Source organism: Myiozetetes cayanensis, unplaced genomic scaffold (genome assembly GCF_022539395.1).
Source record: "Myiozetetes cayanensis isolate MyiCay16 unplaced genomic scaffold, myiCay2020 scf1, whole genome shotgun sequence".
Taxonomy (NCBI): Eukaryota; Metazoa; Chordata; class Aves; order Passeriformes; family Tyrannidae; genus Myiozetetes; species Myiozetetes cayanensis.
In genome coordinates, this window is record NW_026086604.1 from 145109004 (window position 1) to 145126712 (window position 17709).

Genomic DNA, 17709 nt, shown 5'->3' on the forward strand with positions numbered 1-17709 from the left:
ATTTGAATTTTTTAAGGAAATGCCTCTTACCTAGCTTATAGCAATCTCTAAAGCTTAACTCTAAAAGCTTTCTTAAGACCAGATTTCTGTCTGACCTCCAAAGAAATGTATTAATTTGTTGTGGCTTTGCCCAGGCTACATAAAGATGAGAAGGATTAGCTTGTTTTCTAGCACAGAGCAATTAACCCTTCAAGGGGAATGTAAAAGGTAAATGTAAGACAGAGACTTCCCTGTTTCATATCAAGCAGCAATCTGCAGTCCCAAGAATGATCTGATAGCAAATGTAGTGTCTGTGTCTTGTCAAGTTTGCATAAGCTCTCTTGGGGTGAAAAGCTCAGTCTAACCTTTGACAAAATGATATTCTTACCTGTTAAAAGTAAATTTATGTTTTGATACTAAAAAATGTGTAGTTTTTACTCACCATGACCTTGCAGCTGTTTGTGAAATATTTGTCCAAGATTTCTCCATAAAATAATAAAAGCCAAACAGTCATCAGAATGAGCTTTCAGAATCCTAAAGACTCTTTTCTTTCACATCCTGAAGAAATCTTGGACAATTGCGTGACTTGAAGGTTAGATTATTTAACCCTTCTGTTTAATGAAATTACCTAAGTTGCTAATGGACCAGATGTTGTTATCACCACTGTAGGATTTTGTCAGTAGCTGTCATGTTAGTAAGAGCTCAAATACTGTTCTACCACAAAACTGAAAAAAAAAAATGTTTGGAACAACGCTCTGGAAACTGCTTTAGTGGTTTAACAAGCTGAAAGTAAATATACCTTGTAATTTCTGCAAAGCATTCAATGGATTCCACATTAGAAGAGTGGAAGAGGATTTGTGCTTCTCTCTCATGTGCTGACTCTATTCAGTAAATGGATTTATTATTCTGGTTCTCTCCAGTCCATTCTTGACTGGGGTGTTGTCTCTCCCCAAGGTTACGAGATAAATCAGGCTTCCAGGAATAATGCTCTAGAATCATTTGCTTCCAGAGACACACAGCAGACTCCGGGTCTGCTGTCACAACAGAGTTCTCACAGCTTTACAAAAGGATTGACTGTCTGTTCCTTAATTGGCTTTGAGGTTTTTCCCTGATGAAGCTGCTACTGTCTGCGTTTCTGAGGAGTGTGAATACCCCTCCTTGCTTGCCCATCCCACAGAACTGTAAGAGAATCATCTAATTTAGCTTCTAACCAGCATGTGGGCTGAGGCAGTTGAGCAGCCACATAAAAGCTCACTTCATTGAGATCAGACTTGGGATCAGTACCATAATATGGTGAGATTGCTGTGTTTTTTTTCAGAGCTGCTCCTGTTCCTTGTACACAACAAGCACAGGAGTTTAATTCCTTCAGCTCTCAAAACCAAAGGAAGCATTCATTCCTGTATCTTGGAGGAAGAAAATATGTGTCAGTTAAGCAGAAATTTCTACACAGGGTGTATGTTGATAAGGTGCTTGTGCTTGGCTGAGTGAAAGCCACGTATCATTCTTCCTGCCTTCCCTGTCCTATCACCACTTTTCTTTTGTAAGATCTTCATCTGTGAAAGGATTTCTGTCCCCTTCCCCATGCAGCTGGTTCCACTGGCTCTGCCCATCCCACTTACCTGATGGCACCTCCTGGCCCATAGTGGTGTGAACTCTTAACAGCAGAAAGCTACAGGATGGACTGACACAGAGCATCAGTTCAGGTCTTGGTTTGGTGTCTTCCTTCAGCTGGATTGGGACCTTTTCACATCACGGGGGAGTTCTGCTTGTGGACATGGCACCTGCCTTCTGGGGAGAAATTTGGAACATGTGCCTGCGTACTTGAACTTGAGGAAAAGACACTACCTGTTTTTTCTGAGGTTTGGCTTGGGCCTGAAGGGTATTGCACCATCAGATCTTAAATTTTAATAAGCTATGACCATTAGAAGTGCAGCATCTACCAGGAGTGTTCCCTTTCCATCACCTGTGAAAGAGAACTGAATTTTGATCTGGTTTTGTGTAAGCTTTCCAAAATTCAGCCTGAGCTAGAGGAGCTGCTTGTGAATGTTTACTGGTTGGGGTTTTTCAGGTGCTAAAGCAAACATGTAGCCTCTCAGTTAATAACAGGTTTGTCCAATTTTTCTCTAATCTACTTGAGGGTGTGATAAGGTAAAGGAAGAAATTCTTCTCTTCAAGACTTGCTCAGCCCTCCCTCAAGGCAAAAGTCTTAACTAAGTCCTTATGCAGCCTTTTTTTTTTTAACTTCCTTCGAGGAGGAAATGATTCTACCAAATTCACAGACCAAAGAAGAAAATAATTGGAAAATTAATTTGAATGCAAGAGTCATCATGACAAGATGGTTGGTTGTAGTCTCCATACTGGTTTAGTCTCTCCAGACGAGTCAGTTTGTAAAAACACTAAACTATATATATGCACTATAAAAGAGGTTTTTAACTAGTTGAAATAACTCCTTTACAGGACTGTAGTTCTCTGTAATTTAAAAAGATGTCTGGATTGGGCATTACAATTGTATTTGAATTAAAAAAAAAAAAAAAAGAAATTGCAAGTTAATGTTTAATATGCTTCCCAATTTTGCCAACTATTTTTTGGAAAACATAAAGGACAAAGCAATTAATGATACTCTAAAAAGAAGAGAGCAATTCATGTAAGAAGATGAACTGTTTCCTGACACTAGGTATCATCCCTAGATTACAAGTTAGAAGTGGTTTTCAGTTTCCTTCTCACCATTTGGGAAGCTGATGTGGAGCTTTTCCTCTGGAAAAATCAGTCCACCTGCATGAAATGTCTTTGCTTCAGGTTATGCATTTGGGAAGAATTAACTTCTCCTCAACTGAAGGTGTTAAAGTGTCGATGCATTGGGGGGTGAAGCAAAAATGCATGATGTAATTACTGCTTTTGTGTTATCAGGGTGATGATTGTGGGATATGGGGAGGCCAGGGAATGCAGGAGTCCTTAATTCCAACTTCATAGAAATAAGTCCTTTGAAGGTGATGCTGACAGAATGGGAGAGGAGGGCTTTCCAAAGACTTTCAGTGGCAAAATTGTATTTTCAACTTAGTATTGTGCTTTTAATGTGTTCCCAAATACTGTATCACGGCCTCTGTGCGGGTGACAGGCGGGTGGTTGTCCTTCTCCAGTGGTCTGTATTGCATCTCATGGGATCCAGAAACTTTGAGTAGAAGCTGAGAGTGAGTAAGGGGTAGGGGGGGAAGAAAAGATCATGTGAGCACCTCCAGTCATTGTTGAAGAGTATTTTTCAGTGAAGAAAAGATTACGACTTGCTGCACCTCAGAGTGGGCTTGAACCCTCTCTGACACTGTGTTAATACGACTCAGGTGGTTGGTTACCTTGTTTTACCTCTTTCCTGGCTGCATTGTCAAACAAGTACATAAAACCAAGGATTATGGGATGTGCCTTTCAGCCTGATACAGAAGAAGCACTGCCTAAAATCCTGATGTGATGTGAGGGAATAGCAGGGAAATACGTTATAAACCTGTTTTATGCAGCTGGACCATCAGGTTTACCTCTCCCTCATACACAGTAGTTTTTTATTTTTCCTCTCTTGGAAATCTGCCAAGATTTGGGCAGTCAAGAGAATTTGCCATGCTACATAAAGAAATACAGTCCTGTTTATGTTGGGCTAGAAAGGGTTGCCTGATTCCTCACGTTTTCACATCAAAAGCGTTTGGGAGTCAGTTGGCTCATAAACACGTTTAGACCGAGGGAGTGAAGTGTGGCTTGCCCAGTTTTTTCACAGTACAAAGGTTGCAGCAGAGGCTTGATAGTTTTCCTGTTACAACAAGGACCAGTCGTACTTCTCTTTGTCTTCTTACTTGGTAAGAACTCTTAAAATGAGAGTGTTTGGCCTCTGGGAGGAAAGTCTTCATACTCAGTGAGAATAAAGACTGTATTCTAGACTGACTTTGCCATGTTTGCTCATATTGTGAAGGTCTTGCTGTTCTCCTCTGAAAGTGGAAAACTTTTTCACCTTTACAAGGAGAAGCCCTTGAGAAGCCACTCCATGCACTGCTGTTTGGTACTTAGAGCCTGTGAGTATATGGGTGTAGGAGTTTAACCTTTTGCTGTACTTCTCCAGCTGTTCCTATCCAGTTTGCTAAGCTGGATGCTTCTTGCAGATTCCTTTCAACTGCATATCAAACTCTGTACTTCTCTGTGCTAGGAAGGATGGTTGTTTCTCAGTGACTGCCTGAAAGATTTGGGTTTGATACTCTGGTCCACATGTGTATTTTTTGAGGTGTGCATTGCCTCTAGTTTTGTAGTCCTTAAAAATAATCATGAAACAAGCCTGGGAATTTGTCAGTTTATCCACTGGAAATGACAGTGAATGTTTTAGATCACCTTTGAGCATCCATCCATTAGGAGTCAGATGATAAAAGCATCAGGGGTCATGTGGGTATGATAACTGCTTTTATGGAAGTGCTGTCCCAAAAATTAGAAGAAGCTTCTTCCTTCCTATTCTGATCCAATAAAATAGACATTTCCTGGGGACAGACATAGATGGGGCTTTTCAGGCAAGTGCCCAATGTTGGCTTATACAGTGAAAGATGAGGCAAAGAGATGTGCACGTTTGTCATCCTGTCCTTTGACAGCAGCCACACCACAGAAGTTCTGGCAGATCTTTTGACACTGTCCATGCTACTGGACAGTCATTTGCTGCATCCTCTTGCTTGGTGCTGGCACATCTGAAGATTTTCCATAACTGTTTCCTGCTTCTGCTCCCTCCAGGCTCTTTCAAGTTAACCTTGTCATGAGGCAGTGGTGAGCTGTGTGCCTTTCAGCTCAGTAGGACTCTCTAATCAGCACTGACCCTTTAGCACCAGGAGCTGTTACAGCTCTTTCCTTCCATCATCTTGTCAAGAACAAGAATCTTATTGCAGGGCAAATGAAGCCAGTTATTACAACAGCAGCAGTTCACCCTCCTGACCTTATGGGACAGTCTTGGAAGATGAACTTGAGCTACAGGTCACTTACACATGGAGTTACAGTTTTCATAACACGGTGTTAGGTAAAACAAAAGTGCCTGTGTACATAGGCTGAATTTCAAGCTCATCTTCAGTTTTACTTTCAGATATTTCCCTTATTTACAGCTGTTTACTGGAGAGAGCATTTCTGCAAGGGCTTGTAGGATTACTGGTCATAAATAGGAGTGTCCCTTTCAGTATTTCCTATCCATGAGGAAAAACTTATTCTGTAGTCTGGTGAAATCTTGAAGCACTGTTTCTGGTTTCAATGCCCAGTAATCAAGGTTTTTCAGGAGCTCACTAACCATAAGAGACCAGATTTTCCAAATATTCTACTACCTGAAAAACAGGACTTCCCATGTCTGGATCAAACTCCTGCTTTCTTGGTAATGGCTGCTATATTGGAGAAGGCTTTGTGCTCCTAAAGACTTGCAGTAGAATGGAGTTCCATTCTTGGAACTTGCAGTTTGAATGGTGTGCAGAATGACCTCAAGAAGTCACGTCTAACCTAAATTAGTCTGTTCTTTTATTCAGCATATTCACAGTCAGTTTAATCAGTTCCTGTGGCAAAAAGAGCTTGTTCCTGTTTTGCTCACTTTGGTGTAATAACACCTATTGTTGAGGTGATTTGTGATATGTGTAAGATTTCGGTTGCTTTGTTCCTCAGCTTTTAAGGGGCAAAATCTTGGAGGAAACAGTTGCACAGAGTGGGATTCTTCATCTAATTGTAAATGTCTGGACATCTTAGTGAGGGGGGAAAATGGCATCTGTGGGATACAGCTGAACCTCTGTCGAAGGCTGGTGACTTGTGCCTCAGAAATTACTGTTTCCCCCAGGTGACTGTGAGGAGATGTGAATGTGCAAGGTCAGCATGTATGTCAGAACAGCCTCTAAATTTGGGCAGATAAACCCCATTTTTAGTGGTTCAGTGTGTGTGTTAGGACCACTGCATGGTTAATGAGAACAAAAGTGCTTTGTTCAAAGAATGTTTGTGCGTGGTGTTGAGCAGCAGCAATCTATGGGCTCTGGCTGAGGAACAATGGTTTTGTGAAGGTCAGGCCAGTCCAACACTCCAGATCAGAGAAACGGCAGCGCTGGTGGGGCTGAGACTTAACTGCTCTGTTGGAGGTCCAGAGATGGGACGTGGTAGAGATCTTCAAAGGCTGCTAACTATACATCATCAGGATGGAAGGTCCTTGCGGGTATTTTCTGCATGAAACGTCTAAATGTGCTGGACAGAAGCCCAGCTCCACACCCCAGTGCTTTGGCTGGCCACCAAGCAGTCCTTTGGGCAACTGAAGATGGTCAACCACAGAAACTAGAGGAAAGTGTGAGTGGATGAGTTGTGTGTTTGTGCTTGCAAGCAGTTTTAGTAAACAGGAATTAGGTTGGGATTTTGCTTTGTAATTACCTTACTTAAATAAGAGAGTACTAACGTTAAGAACTGATGGCATTTTTACTTTATTTAAAAGGTAACTGTGTAACAGTTGCTACTGTAAAACAATAGGAATGTCACTTGAGCTGTGATCTAGGAGGACAGCCCAGGGGGATGAGTTTAAGTATTTCTTTACTAAATTTTGATGATTTATTACATCAGATGTTTAACATCCTAATGTCTAAGCTAAACTCACTGTCTTTTATGCAAGATTTAAGTCTGAGCTGTCTCAGTAGCTGTATCTGTTCAGCAGTTTTTCCAAAATATGCCTTTTAAAGCTAGACAAGGTGGCACCTAACTGAAGATTCTTGAGATTCTTGGAGACAAGTAACTTGCAGATAAATCAAGCCAGATCAGAACTGATCCTTTGAAGAATCTTTTTCTTTTTTCTCCTTCTGGATTGTCTACAAGCTCAGCATCTTGAATAGTATGTCTTTGGAGTTGTCTCTCTTGAAGTATCATTTCTGAATCTAAAATGATACCTCAACCTTACTGTCTCTCCCATCTGAACACGGTGCTGGGTGGTGTTCTTTGCTGCTAATGTGTCTGGGAAAGAAGTAGCAGCAGGAATTTGGAGGCTGCCTGGAGACCTGTAGTTGGCTTTCCACATCTTTTCTGCCACGGGCATGCTTCTTTTCCAGCTTGTCAATTAGAGTTTGTAAACTTGCTTGAGGAGTTGTAGTGCGTGATTACTATCTGGAAGAAAGCTATTTTCCCCCTGGCCTTTAATGGATTAGCTGTTACCTTCTTGCTCTGATACAGCTTGAACATCTTGCTCTTGTGAAAGACTTGGGACGTGAGCTGACGGTGACTGTTACCTCGTGTGATGGCTGTTGGAGTGGAAAGGCACGGGAGCTGAAGGCTCACAGTTTCAGGCAGTGTGAGTGCACTTTCCCCTTTCTTGATGAAGAGTGGTTAGAACTTACTTTTGCCCCGAGGTGGAGTTAGTCTGTGTGAACTCGCTGCTGCCTCGTATCTGCTCCCCAAATAGCTCACTGCAGCAAGCTTTTGCTGCAGTAACTCTAAGTGTTGTGTGGGAACACTTCATGTGTCTGCCTGGAGGGTTCCCGTGTGGTTTCAAGTCTCCCTCATGAGTTTGGTGGATTTGGTGGTGTTTGTTTAGCCTGACTCCTCCTTGTGTCAGCAAGGTGGCTGAACACCTCTGGGACCTTTCTGTTTAACCATCTTCTAGATAAATATTGTGGTGTGTATCTTAGTCTTACTTGTGGTCCTGGTTTTGTTGTTGTTGTTGTTGTTTTTCCCCCCATGGCTTCTTCAGTTTCAGTGCAGTTTAGGGGTGGTGGTTGTTAAGCAGATCGTTATTCCTGTTCATTTGTGATATGGCAGAGGCATCTCTGAATTCAGGAGGCAGCTTTGAGAGCTGTCATCTGCTGATGTTTGGAGGGTGGATTTGCTTCTCGTGGTCAGAGAGAGCAGTCGGGCTGTATAGAGGTAGCAAGAAATACGGGTTGCTACCTACGTTTTTGTTTGCCCCTACTTTTTTGGGTGCTGATTCCATTGATTGGGAAGCCCTTTTATTCCTGAATCTGTTGTGGAGAGGAGCTCCTTGGCACATAATTTAAATCAGACACTTAAAATACCACTGTGTAATCAAGGTCTGTTAAGGAATTGCTATTGCTACTTCTGTGTTATTTGGACCGAGGACCAATTTCATGGATATTGAAAAATAGATTGACTGTGTCCTAGTTTTGTGCCAGGTCAAGACCTGGACAAGAACCATCAATTATTCATTGTATTTTCCCTAGGAAGACTATTTAAGGGCAGGACAGGAAGAATATCTTGCTTGAACATTTCACCAAGAGATTGGGAATCTGAGGTGCACTAAAGCCCGAGTCCTTCATGCTTCAGACAACCAGTGTTGACAGGGAAGTGTTTCTTTTCAGAATGGCACCAAAACCTTGTAACTTCTGATTCAGAAATTAAGGAGGGTTAATTCATTAAGAAATGAAGTGACTTGGTTGATTTCTTGAGCAGCAAAACAGTCCAGCTAATCCTTTTAACTTTCAGTCGTATTTAAAATAATCAAACAATTCATTTTAATTTGTATAAGTCAAGACTCTGTAATCTGGAGGGGACATGGTTTCAGTCTCGTTTTTTCAACAACTTGTTACAGTGAACATTGATTGGAGTGTATCACAGTCTTCAGGTGTTAAACTAAAGCCTCTCTGTATGGAGATATCGGAGACTTTCGCCTGGAATGTTCATGTAATAACAGAAATACAGATCTGGTCTTGCCAAGCTTTTTTCTAGCATTTTAACCATTTTGAAAGTAAAAGGCTTAAGGTTTTTGTTTGGCCTGTGTGGTTTATGTTTTCAATACCAGGTACCTGCTTATGCTGCCTTTGTTTTTCCTAGTGCAAGGGGAAACCCTTCTGTTGGTGTCTGCCAAAGACAAGGCAAAGATTTGTTTAGTTGTTCTTTGGTTTTTTTTGCAGGTAAAGAAAGCCTTTTTTGCCTTGGTGGCAAATGGTGTGAGAGCAGCTCCACTGTGGGAGAGTAAAAAACAGAGTTTTGTAGGTAAGTAGTTCTGACATTATTCAGAATTACTTGAATTTCCAAGGTGCTTTATTGTTGCAGAAGGCGGTCTGGGGCTGGCCATCGTCCACCATCCTGGAGATGCAATGGCAAAGAGGGTTTCTTTTTCCTCCTGAGGAGTGAAATAATGCCAGCTTTCATAGTGTTGCTGTGCTTTGAGAATCACGATGGCTCTTTTAGGTCCCAACCTTCTGAAATTTCGTCTCTTACATGTGCACTTCACTGTGTATTTAAACATAAAGGTAATGGTCACAAAAAGGAAATTTGGAAATTATAGCTATATAAAGAGAATAATTTCATGTTACAGTATCCTGATATGGGAGTAGTACAAGCCTATTCCTGTATGTGCTCAATAAGCTGCATTGAGGAATTTTTAAATGCCAGGACTAATATTGAGTGTTACAGGTATGTCCCAAACTGGCACAGAAACATTAGATCTATGTATTGCTTTTTTTTAAGAAATCATGTCATTAATTGCCACAACAATAGTCTGCCAAAACTAGATCTCTGTTGCAGTTGGGAAATGGGGTCAAAGTGGCAATTACAAATAGTATTACATGTAATTCTTGTGACCTGGAATGTAGGGTGAGGATTCTTGGAAATGAATGGTAGATACTTAATAAAGCATTTGTTAAAATATTTTAAATCCAAGTGAGGAGGAGCAGTAGTTTCCTGCAATATGCCATAGGAGTCCTGTGTCTTTCATATTTAATTTAATTTCATATTCTATCTGTAACTAAGCTCTAGTGATTTAAAGATGACCTCCAGATTAATTTTTCACTTCCCCATTTCTTAATATCTTCAGTTTAGATGTAAGAGTAGTAAACAGTGGAGCATCTTCTCAAATCTAGAAATTGAAAGCTCAAAAAAGATTAGTATTTTAAGGTAACTAAACTAATCATCAGTATTATATTAGCTAGTTTGGTAATTGAAATCAAGTCGGTGCTTGAAATATATATACTATGGGTGTACTATATTTTTTTTTTAAAGTCACATTTCAAAAGAGACATTGAGGATTACCATGGAAATGATTGAACTTCTTTAGTAGGTAATATTCAATAAAAATGGATTATACTGTTCCTTCACTTGGGTCTCAGAGTCCGCCTGATTTGACAAGTACATGATGAGAGTCTGTCTTCAAAAAGAAAACAAAAGGCAAGGATAGTTCTCCAACCTTTAAAGATGTTTTAAACCCCCTCTTTTCTTTCTACTCTTTTGGGGGTGGATGTGGTCTGGATTCATGGGGTTTTCTTGAGTCACACTGGAAGTGAGGAGAAGCACATGGGTTATAATTTTGGGTATTAATTCAGGTGTGTGTTTTGGTTCTGAAATAGTGTGTCAGTGTTAAAGTGCACAGACATAGTTTTGGAATTCCATTGTTAAGTATTCCAATACAAATAGTATGTTACATGGATTTAATGTTTATTAAATTATATGTTGTGAATACACACAGAGAAAATAGCTGAAAGTTCTATATGTTAAATATATATCTAAATACCTTTTTTATGTATCACTTGTTACAGGAATGTTAACAATTACAGATTTCATTAACATACTGCATAGATACTATAAGTCTCCAATGGTAAGTGTGATGTTAAGCTATAATTTGGTCATTTGCCATACAGTACAGAGACTGAAATATCAAACTGAAAGATTTATGATGATTGTCATAAATCATTATTTAAGTCTTTGAAACTTCAGATATATTGGGGGAGTACTCACTGTGGTTTTGGGGGTTTTTTTGAGAGAAAAGATGTCTGTGTGTGCAAGGTTATAGAATGGTGTCTGGATACCTGAGTTCAGCTCCCATTAAGCAGGATGCTGCTCACAGAGGCTTGGATGCTTTAAAAAATTACTGGTTTTGGAGTGATGGTGTGGAATAAACAAGTTAAACTAGTTAAAATATATGCAAATATTTTAGTTATGTGGCTGAATTGCACAATCAGTTGGAGATCTGTTGGCTTCAATTAACTGTAATTTAAAATTCCCATTGGCAGTCAGTTGATGAAATTCTCTAGCTTGCATGTTCACACAAACATTTACATCCCTTTCTTGTTCCTGTCAAATCACAATTCCCCGTCTACCAATTAGGACATATGTACTCTGTTATACTAGCTAAAAAATCAAGAACAGTTGGAAGAAGCAGACATCTGATACATTTGCCTTCTCAAAGCTCATGTTAATTTTTAAAATTTATAGTGAAATTCTTGTCAGATGCCAATAATGTGGTGCACTGTCCTTTTTTTCTTGTTAAAGAATTCTTTTTTTCTCCCTGGGGATTTACAAAGGATGGAGGGAGAAACAAATAAAAAGTGGTAACTGGTAACTTCTTAAAAATGGTTTCTATATTGCAATGACCCTCAAGCTCAACACTGCTGATTTGTCCATGTAACTTTACCTAAGGTCTGACAACATCCTATTCCATGAGTTCTACTAAAAATGGCAGCAGGAAGGAGGAATAGCTGAAAAGGGACAATATTTGACTTCAGTGATTGATGCAGCCTTCTATAAGAAAAATAAATAAACTGATTTTCCATCAGGGAATTCTCTAGTCTTAATAGGTGAAATTGTGGTGAAAATATAATTGTTTAAATATTTTAATCAGCCTTGCTAAATGCATCACAACACATACAGTGTGAAGCACATTGTTATTGATGTAATAGGTTAATATCCTCCATTGATTGATGAGGAACATCCAGGTAGTTCCTCCACAAAGAAGTGCTCTTGCTTGTTAGTAATGAAGTAAAATTAATCTCTTAGGATTAAGCAGACAAGTGATCAGGGTAAGCTTTTTACTGGTGTGGGTGTGTGAGGAATCACCAGAGGGTTTACTTTGGATGATTGTTTTAAGGTGAGATAAATTACTGAGGGGATGCCTTTGAGTCCAGAAGAGACCTAGAGTACAAACCTTGGCCAACATAAGGTCTTCCTGTCCCCCAAAATTATAGGTCCTGGATGGTACTTTGCATTGAGCAGGATTTCACCCTTTCTTCTTCTTGTTGCTGCCAAGATATGATGTTTTGGGCTCTTCTAGCTCTGTTTGATTATCTACAGTGAAATGACAGAAAGTTGTTCACATGTTTATAATGTTAATGATGGATTTAAAATTCAAGCTAACTTCCATCTCCCCATTGTAGGTTCAGATTTATGAATTGGAGGAGCACAAGATAGAAACCTGGAGGGGTAAGAATATTTACTACTTGATAATTTACTTGATTATTTACTATTTCCACTATTTCAGCATAGTGGACTTTCAGTTAACTATAGACTTAGCTTGTCTTTCTCCACATACTTTTTAATGAAAGAAGAAATAGTAAATGCTTCTCTTTTGGCTTCTGCTGCTTACTTTTCTATCTGAAACAGCACATGAACTGGTGATCTGGGCTATATAATACTTTGTCCCTTGTTCTTGGTTAGCACCAACTTGCTCTTTAAGGAAGAAAAACAACCTGGAGTAAGGTAGCATGTGTGGGATACTGGAGTGGGAATGCACCTGAGACAGGATGCTGAAGGAATAGATGGAGTGAGTGAACTGATGGGTTCTCTCAGGAAGCTCTGCCTGAGGGAGCTGCAAGTAGAAATTCATGCAGTGTGTGGGTGTGAACAGAAGTGCTGAATGCAGGGAGGCAGCTTTATGTTAAAAAATAGTCTATCTGACATGAAATAATTCATGGAGGCACCCAGTGCAGCAGAGCCTCACAGAACCGACCGAGGAAAGGATTATTTGCTGTAATTGCAGTGACCCCTGGTGGTGTTCAGCTTAGTGCTGCTTTTAAAATTTATGTCTTTTTAAAGTCAATACAGGGGAATGTGCATAAGTGGCAGAATAACTAAAATAACTGTGTATATTGCTGTTTGTCTTCCAGTTAATTTTGTAGGAATGGGTTCATAAAATGCTTTCATGAAATGGAATGGTTTTGTGTGAAGTGGTAACAATCTATTAATTTTCTATCCCCAGAGCTTTATTTACAAGAGACATTTAAACCTTTAGTGAACATTTCCCCAGATGCAAGGTAGGATTTCACTGTTCGGTCTGCTTCACTTGAAATACATTAACTACATCTCAGCACTGAATTTAAGGCTTCTTTACGTAATAAGAAACAGTTTAGATTGTGAACTAGAGGACAATATAATCAAGAAGGTGTGAGAACTTTTTTTTTATTGTGAGTGAGGACTTTCTTGATTATCCAAAGAAGAGAATTTTTGATTGAACTTTTGCCTTTTTTCGGCTTAACTGTTCTGGTAAATTAACTAGACATGGGTCAAAATTAATTGCCCCAGAACATGCAGAAAAGGCGATATGATGACATTTCAAACTACCCTGCAAGTCCTGTTTACTTCATGAAAATCAAAAATATCAGAAATTGTAGAGAGCCTTTCAGCTGTCTTGTTCTCAGCAATCACAGGAATTGAAGACTTAAAAGTACTTTTCAAGGCAAGTAACTTTCCTTAACTAAAGGAAAGGCATTTGTAGTTTGTTCTGCTCTACTGCAAAGTTGTGTTTCTTAAAATACAAATAACTTTCCTTTTCTTCTTGGTGAAAGTTGAAAGAAATACTTTTTGAACTGTCATTATGCCTTATTTACTAAACATAACTTGAGAGAGAGCTTTGGTTGATCACTTTTGTCTTGAGTGCTACTTAATCCCTGAAGTGGAGGGTGAAGTTCTGGTTCTTGCTTTCAGTTTGTGGACTAGTCTAGTGATTATCTCAGAGGTAATGATGTGCTGTATCCTCAGCAGAATTGCCATTAAATCATAAATAAGTCATTCAGTTAAAGAATGTAGTTTAAATGGTAGCCGGTTGCAAAGACAGCAAAATAGTGCAATTGTTTTCAGTCCAAGGTGCAACAAGAGAAGTCTTGCAATGAAGAAGATGCAATAAGACATTTATAAAAGATTGAGGTGCATTAATTACAAGAACTCTCTGTTTTTCACTGTTTGTCTCAGAAATACCCATTCTGAGTGCTGGGATACTATGAGCACAGCATTCGCTGAAAAAATAGTGTACACATGTGAAGAAGTCTTTCCACTATCCTTTACACCACAAAAAAATCAATTTCCATCACATTTTCTTACTGGTTTTAGATGTCCATGAGCATATTGTTGTTGATGTGTTTTACCAGCTGCAAAAGTTAATTTGAAATCCCTTAACTTCTGTTTTCTGTAACATTATAGATAATGCAAATAATTACTCATCATATGGGCTTCATGGGGGTTTGCAAATATATATTTATATGCATTTTAAAATATATATTTCCATTATATTTACATTTTTATATATTTACATTAATATATTTTTATATATAACATTTATATATTTGTAAATATACAAATGTGTATATGTATATATCACTTGGCATTGCTCATTGTCAGTTGAATTCACTAAAAAAAATAAAATGTTTTTCTCCTCAGCCTTTTTGATGCTGTATATTCGTTGATCAAAAACAAAATCCACAGATTGCCAGTTATAGATCCAGTCAGTGGAAATGCACTTTATATACTTACCCATAAAAGAATCCTCAAGTTCCTCCAGCTTTTTGTAAGTATTTAAAGCTATGCTGTACTTGGTTGATTCCCCCCTCCAGTAGACATCTAATTAAGTCATTTAAGTCCTAGTGCAGAAACTTCTTGATAAACTTCCATACTCATTGTGTCCATGCATATCTTTTCTTGAAAACAGAGAAATTAAAGATTGATGCAGGACTTGTGCTTGACCTTTACTTTGTTTTAAGCCTTTAATGAAACCTGAACACCAAGGAGTTTTCTGTTGGAGTAACTTACTGTCCTTTCTGAAACATCTCCTGAGCTTCAAAACCTTGTTTACATGAAAAGAAGACTTAATTGTCTCCCAGAGATGAGATTGTCATTGCTCTCTGTAGTAGTGTTAGTCACAGGAATGAACAGGAGGCCAAACAGAGCAAGGAGAGTTCAGAATAAATATTCAGCTTCGTCCTGTGCTGCCTCCTCTCTCCAATTTTACTGGAATTGCCATAGCTTAAGATCTACAGCTTTTAGCCATGGGTTAATACCAAAAAAATAAGCAAAAACTTAGTTACATCATATTAATTTAGAGCTTCTTTGAACAGAAACTCCTAGGTCTGAGCTTGTTTGAGCTCTACATTAATCTGGTGGCAGGTTCCTGCACTGATCTGTAACCATCTCTTGGAGTCTGCGGATGGATGAGTGAACACAGACAACCACACTGTAAACACATTCCTTCTGGCTTTCCTAGATGTCAGAGATGCCAAAGCCTGCCTTTATGAAGAAGAATCTGGATGAACTTGGAATAGGAACTTATCACAACATTGCCTTCATACATCCAGACACTCCTATCATTAAAGCCTTGAATATATTTGTAGACAGAAGGATATCGGCATTACCTGTTGTGGATGAGTCAGGTGTGTGCTGGGTCTGTGCACAGAAATGTGGTGAGATAAATGGTGCTGAACCCTGGGCTGGTGTTGGGGTGGGGGGAGAAGGCAAGAAAGAGTAAAAAAAAAAGTAATCAGAAAGGCAGGGGGGAAGAAAGGGAACATAAAGAAATACTTATGCAAGACGTGGGTTGATAGTTGTGGAAGAACCTCATCATTTAGTAGATTGATTGTTGGGGTTTTTTCCCCAGTCTGTCTTTCTTGGCCTGTCTTTTTCTGTGTCATTATAATGTAACAAATGAAAGCAGGAAGCAAGAAAACTGATTTTGCATTTTAAGCACTTTGTTAACTTTTGATTTTCTTTTTTTCTTTAGGAAAAGTTGTAGATATTTATTCCAAATTTGATGTAATAGTAAGTATATCTCTTAAATTCTGTTAAATATTTTATATGCAGTAAGCAATTGCAGCTAACTTTGTTAATATGACAATTTTGGTTACTTTGTTCCTTAGGCTGTAGTTAGCAATCTGAATGAAACAGATTCAGTTCACCCTGCGCAGCATTTTTTTAATTCCTACTTTTTATTTAAGTTATTCTTAGTAATACTATTTGCAGACAAGCATCTACTGTTCTGGATGTTACCCAAAATTAGATCTGGCTGTACAAAAAGAGGGCATAATCCAGAGGAGGGAATCAAAGCTGGTGAAAGGGCTGGAAGGAATGTCCAACCAGGAATGACTGAGGACTCCGGGTTTGTCAAGTGTGGATAAAAGGAGCTGAGGAGCAATGACCTCATTGCTCTTGAGGCTTCCTGAGGAAAGGGAGTGGAGATTGAGGTGCTGATCTCTTTTCCCTGGTATCCAGTGACAGGACATATGGGAATGGTTCAGAGGTTTAGGTTGGACATTAGGAAGCATTTCTTTACCAAGAGCGTGGTCAAACACTGGAAAAGGTTTCCTAGAGGGATGGTCGATGTCCCAGTCCTGTCAGTGTTTAAAGAGGCCTTTGGACTTAATAATATGCTTCAGCTTTTGATCCTTCCTGAAGTGTCAGGCCATTGGACCAGAGGATCATTGTAGGTCCCTTACAACTGTTCTGCTCCATTCTTTTTAAGTTTGTTTCTATTTTTGATCAAGGATTTTCTTTTTCCAGCTGCTGCCATTCCACAGTCTGTTTTCAAAGAGAATGCAGATTTCTCTGTGCAGTTTGAGCACTTTGCACAGCTTGACTTTCTCAGTGAGCTAAAAGCTACTTGGCCCGCTCCTCTGTGGGTCTCTGACTCCAGAGCGTTGCATCTGTATTCCTTCTGGTTTAGATCTAATCCAGGACTCTGTTTCTGGCCTTCCCTCAGTGCTGCAGCAGCACAGTCAGATTCATGATTTGCCAGCCTTGGAGAGCACAGAGCTCTTCTATTCTCATGGCCTTCGGAAACTTGAAAAATATATTTATTTCTTTTTTACCCCTCTGTACTCCCATCTGTATGCACCTGCCTTCTAATTGCAGCATCTGACAGCTACATTATTTTTGATATTTTGATTTCAGTGCCCAGGTTGCTTATTCCACCAACCAGCTGAGTTCATGAAGAATCCAGATGTCTGAAACGCTGCCTAGAATGCCTTTAGTAATATGGACAATAGTCCCAAATGGAAGTGCTTTAAGCTTATAAACGTCTCTGGTTGCAAACAGTGCCCTTAATAAGTTTCATGATGTCACTGCTCTTGACTATGACTTCTAGGCATTTGTCTTTGTCCTTTGGGATTCTCTGCTGTGTAAGATCCTGTTCTGCCATAAGAGCTGGTCAGGGAATAGGCAGTAGCTGTAGAGAGGAGTATCTGACATCTCAAAGACAATGAAATTCCACTGTTGGTGGGTTCAGAGTTTCAGTTTATTTTGTAACTGTGCTAGACTTTGAGGCAGGACATTTCATTCGTTTCCCATTCTTTTTCAGAAAGAGACCAAAAGTAAGAGGGTTCCTTATGTTTTTCACTTCTTTTCTCATTTTAAGTGATGAGGCAACAAAAATTAGTAGGATTTTTAGATATGTTGGATCATTTCTTTGGAAGAAATATGTTTTGGGATCAGGAAAAAAAAACCCCATGCTACGAAATAGCTTTATATTACACTAGTTATTGTGTGTAGGCTAACTTCAGTTTGCAGAAACTTTTTGAGTTCTCCCAATGTCCTTCATTAGGACTTAGTTAAATGAGTTAACCAAAACTGCTTTTATCTGCATGGGCATCTCAAACCTGTCTTGTCACGCTCAGTGTAGTTCAATCATGAAATTTGACCAATCACAGTATATTCTAGCCAAAAATTAATTCAGTTTCATTGCTTGGTCCAGTGTTTTCATTTTGAAGGTCTCTCTTTGTTCTTTCTTCAGTGCCTCAG

General features: G+C 39.2%; 1 protein-coding gene across 6 annotated transcripts in view; it reads left to right on the forward strand.

Moving 5' to 3' along the window:
• Nucleotides 1–17709, forward strand: part of PRKAG2 (protein kinase AMP-activated non-catalytic subunit gamma 2) — a 208052-nt gene that overhangs the window by 183327 nt on the left and 7016 nt on the right. For all 6 annotated transcript variants that reach the window (XM_050333154.1, XM_050333069.1, XM_050333237.1 and 3 more), the window contains 7 exons: nucleotides 8853–8934; nucleotides 10476–10534; nucleotides 12090–12135; nucleotides 12911–12965; nucleotides 14365–14491; nucleotides 15185–15350; nucleotides 15698–15735. In XM_050333154.1, the coding sequence (XP_050189111.1) occupies nucleotides 8853–8934; nucleotides 10476–10534; nucleotides 12090–12135; nucleotides 12911–12965; nucleotides 14365–14491; nucleotides 15185–15350; nucleotides 15698–15735 (573 nt within the window). The remainder of the gene's footprint in view (nucleotides 1–8852; nucleotides 8935–10475; nucleotides 10535–12089; nucleotides 12136–12910; nucleotides 12966–14364; nucleotides 14492–15184; nucleotides 15351–15697; nucleotides 15736–17709) is intronic.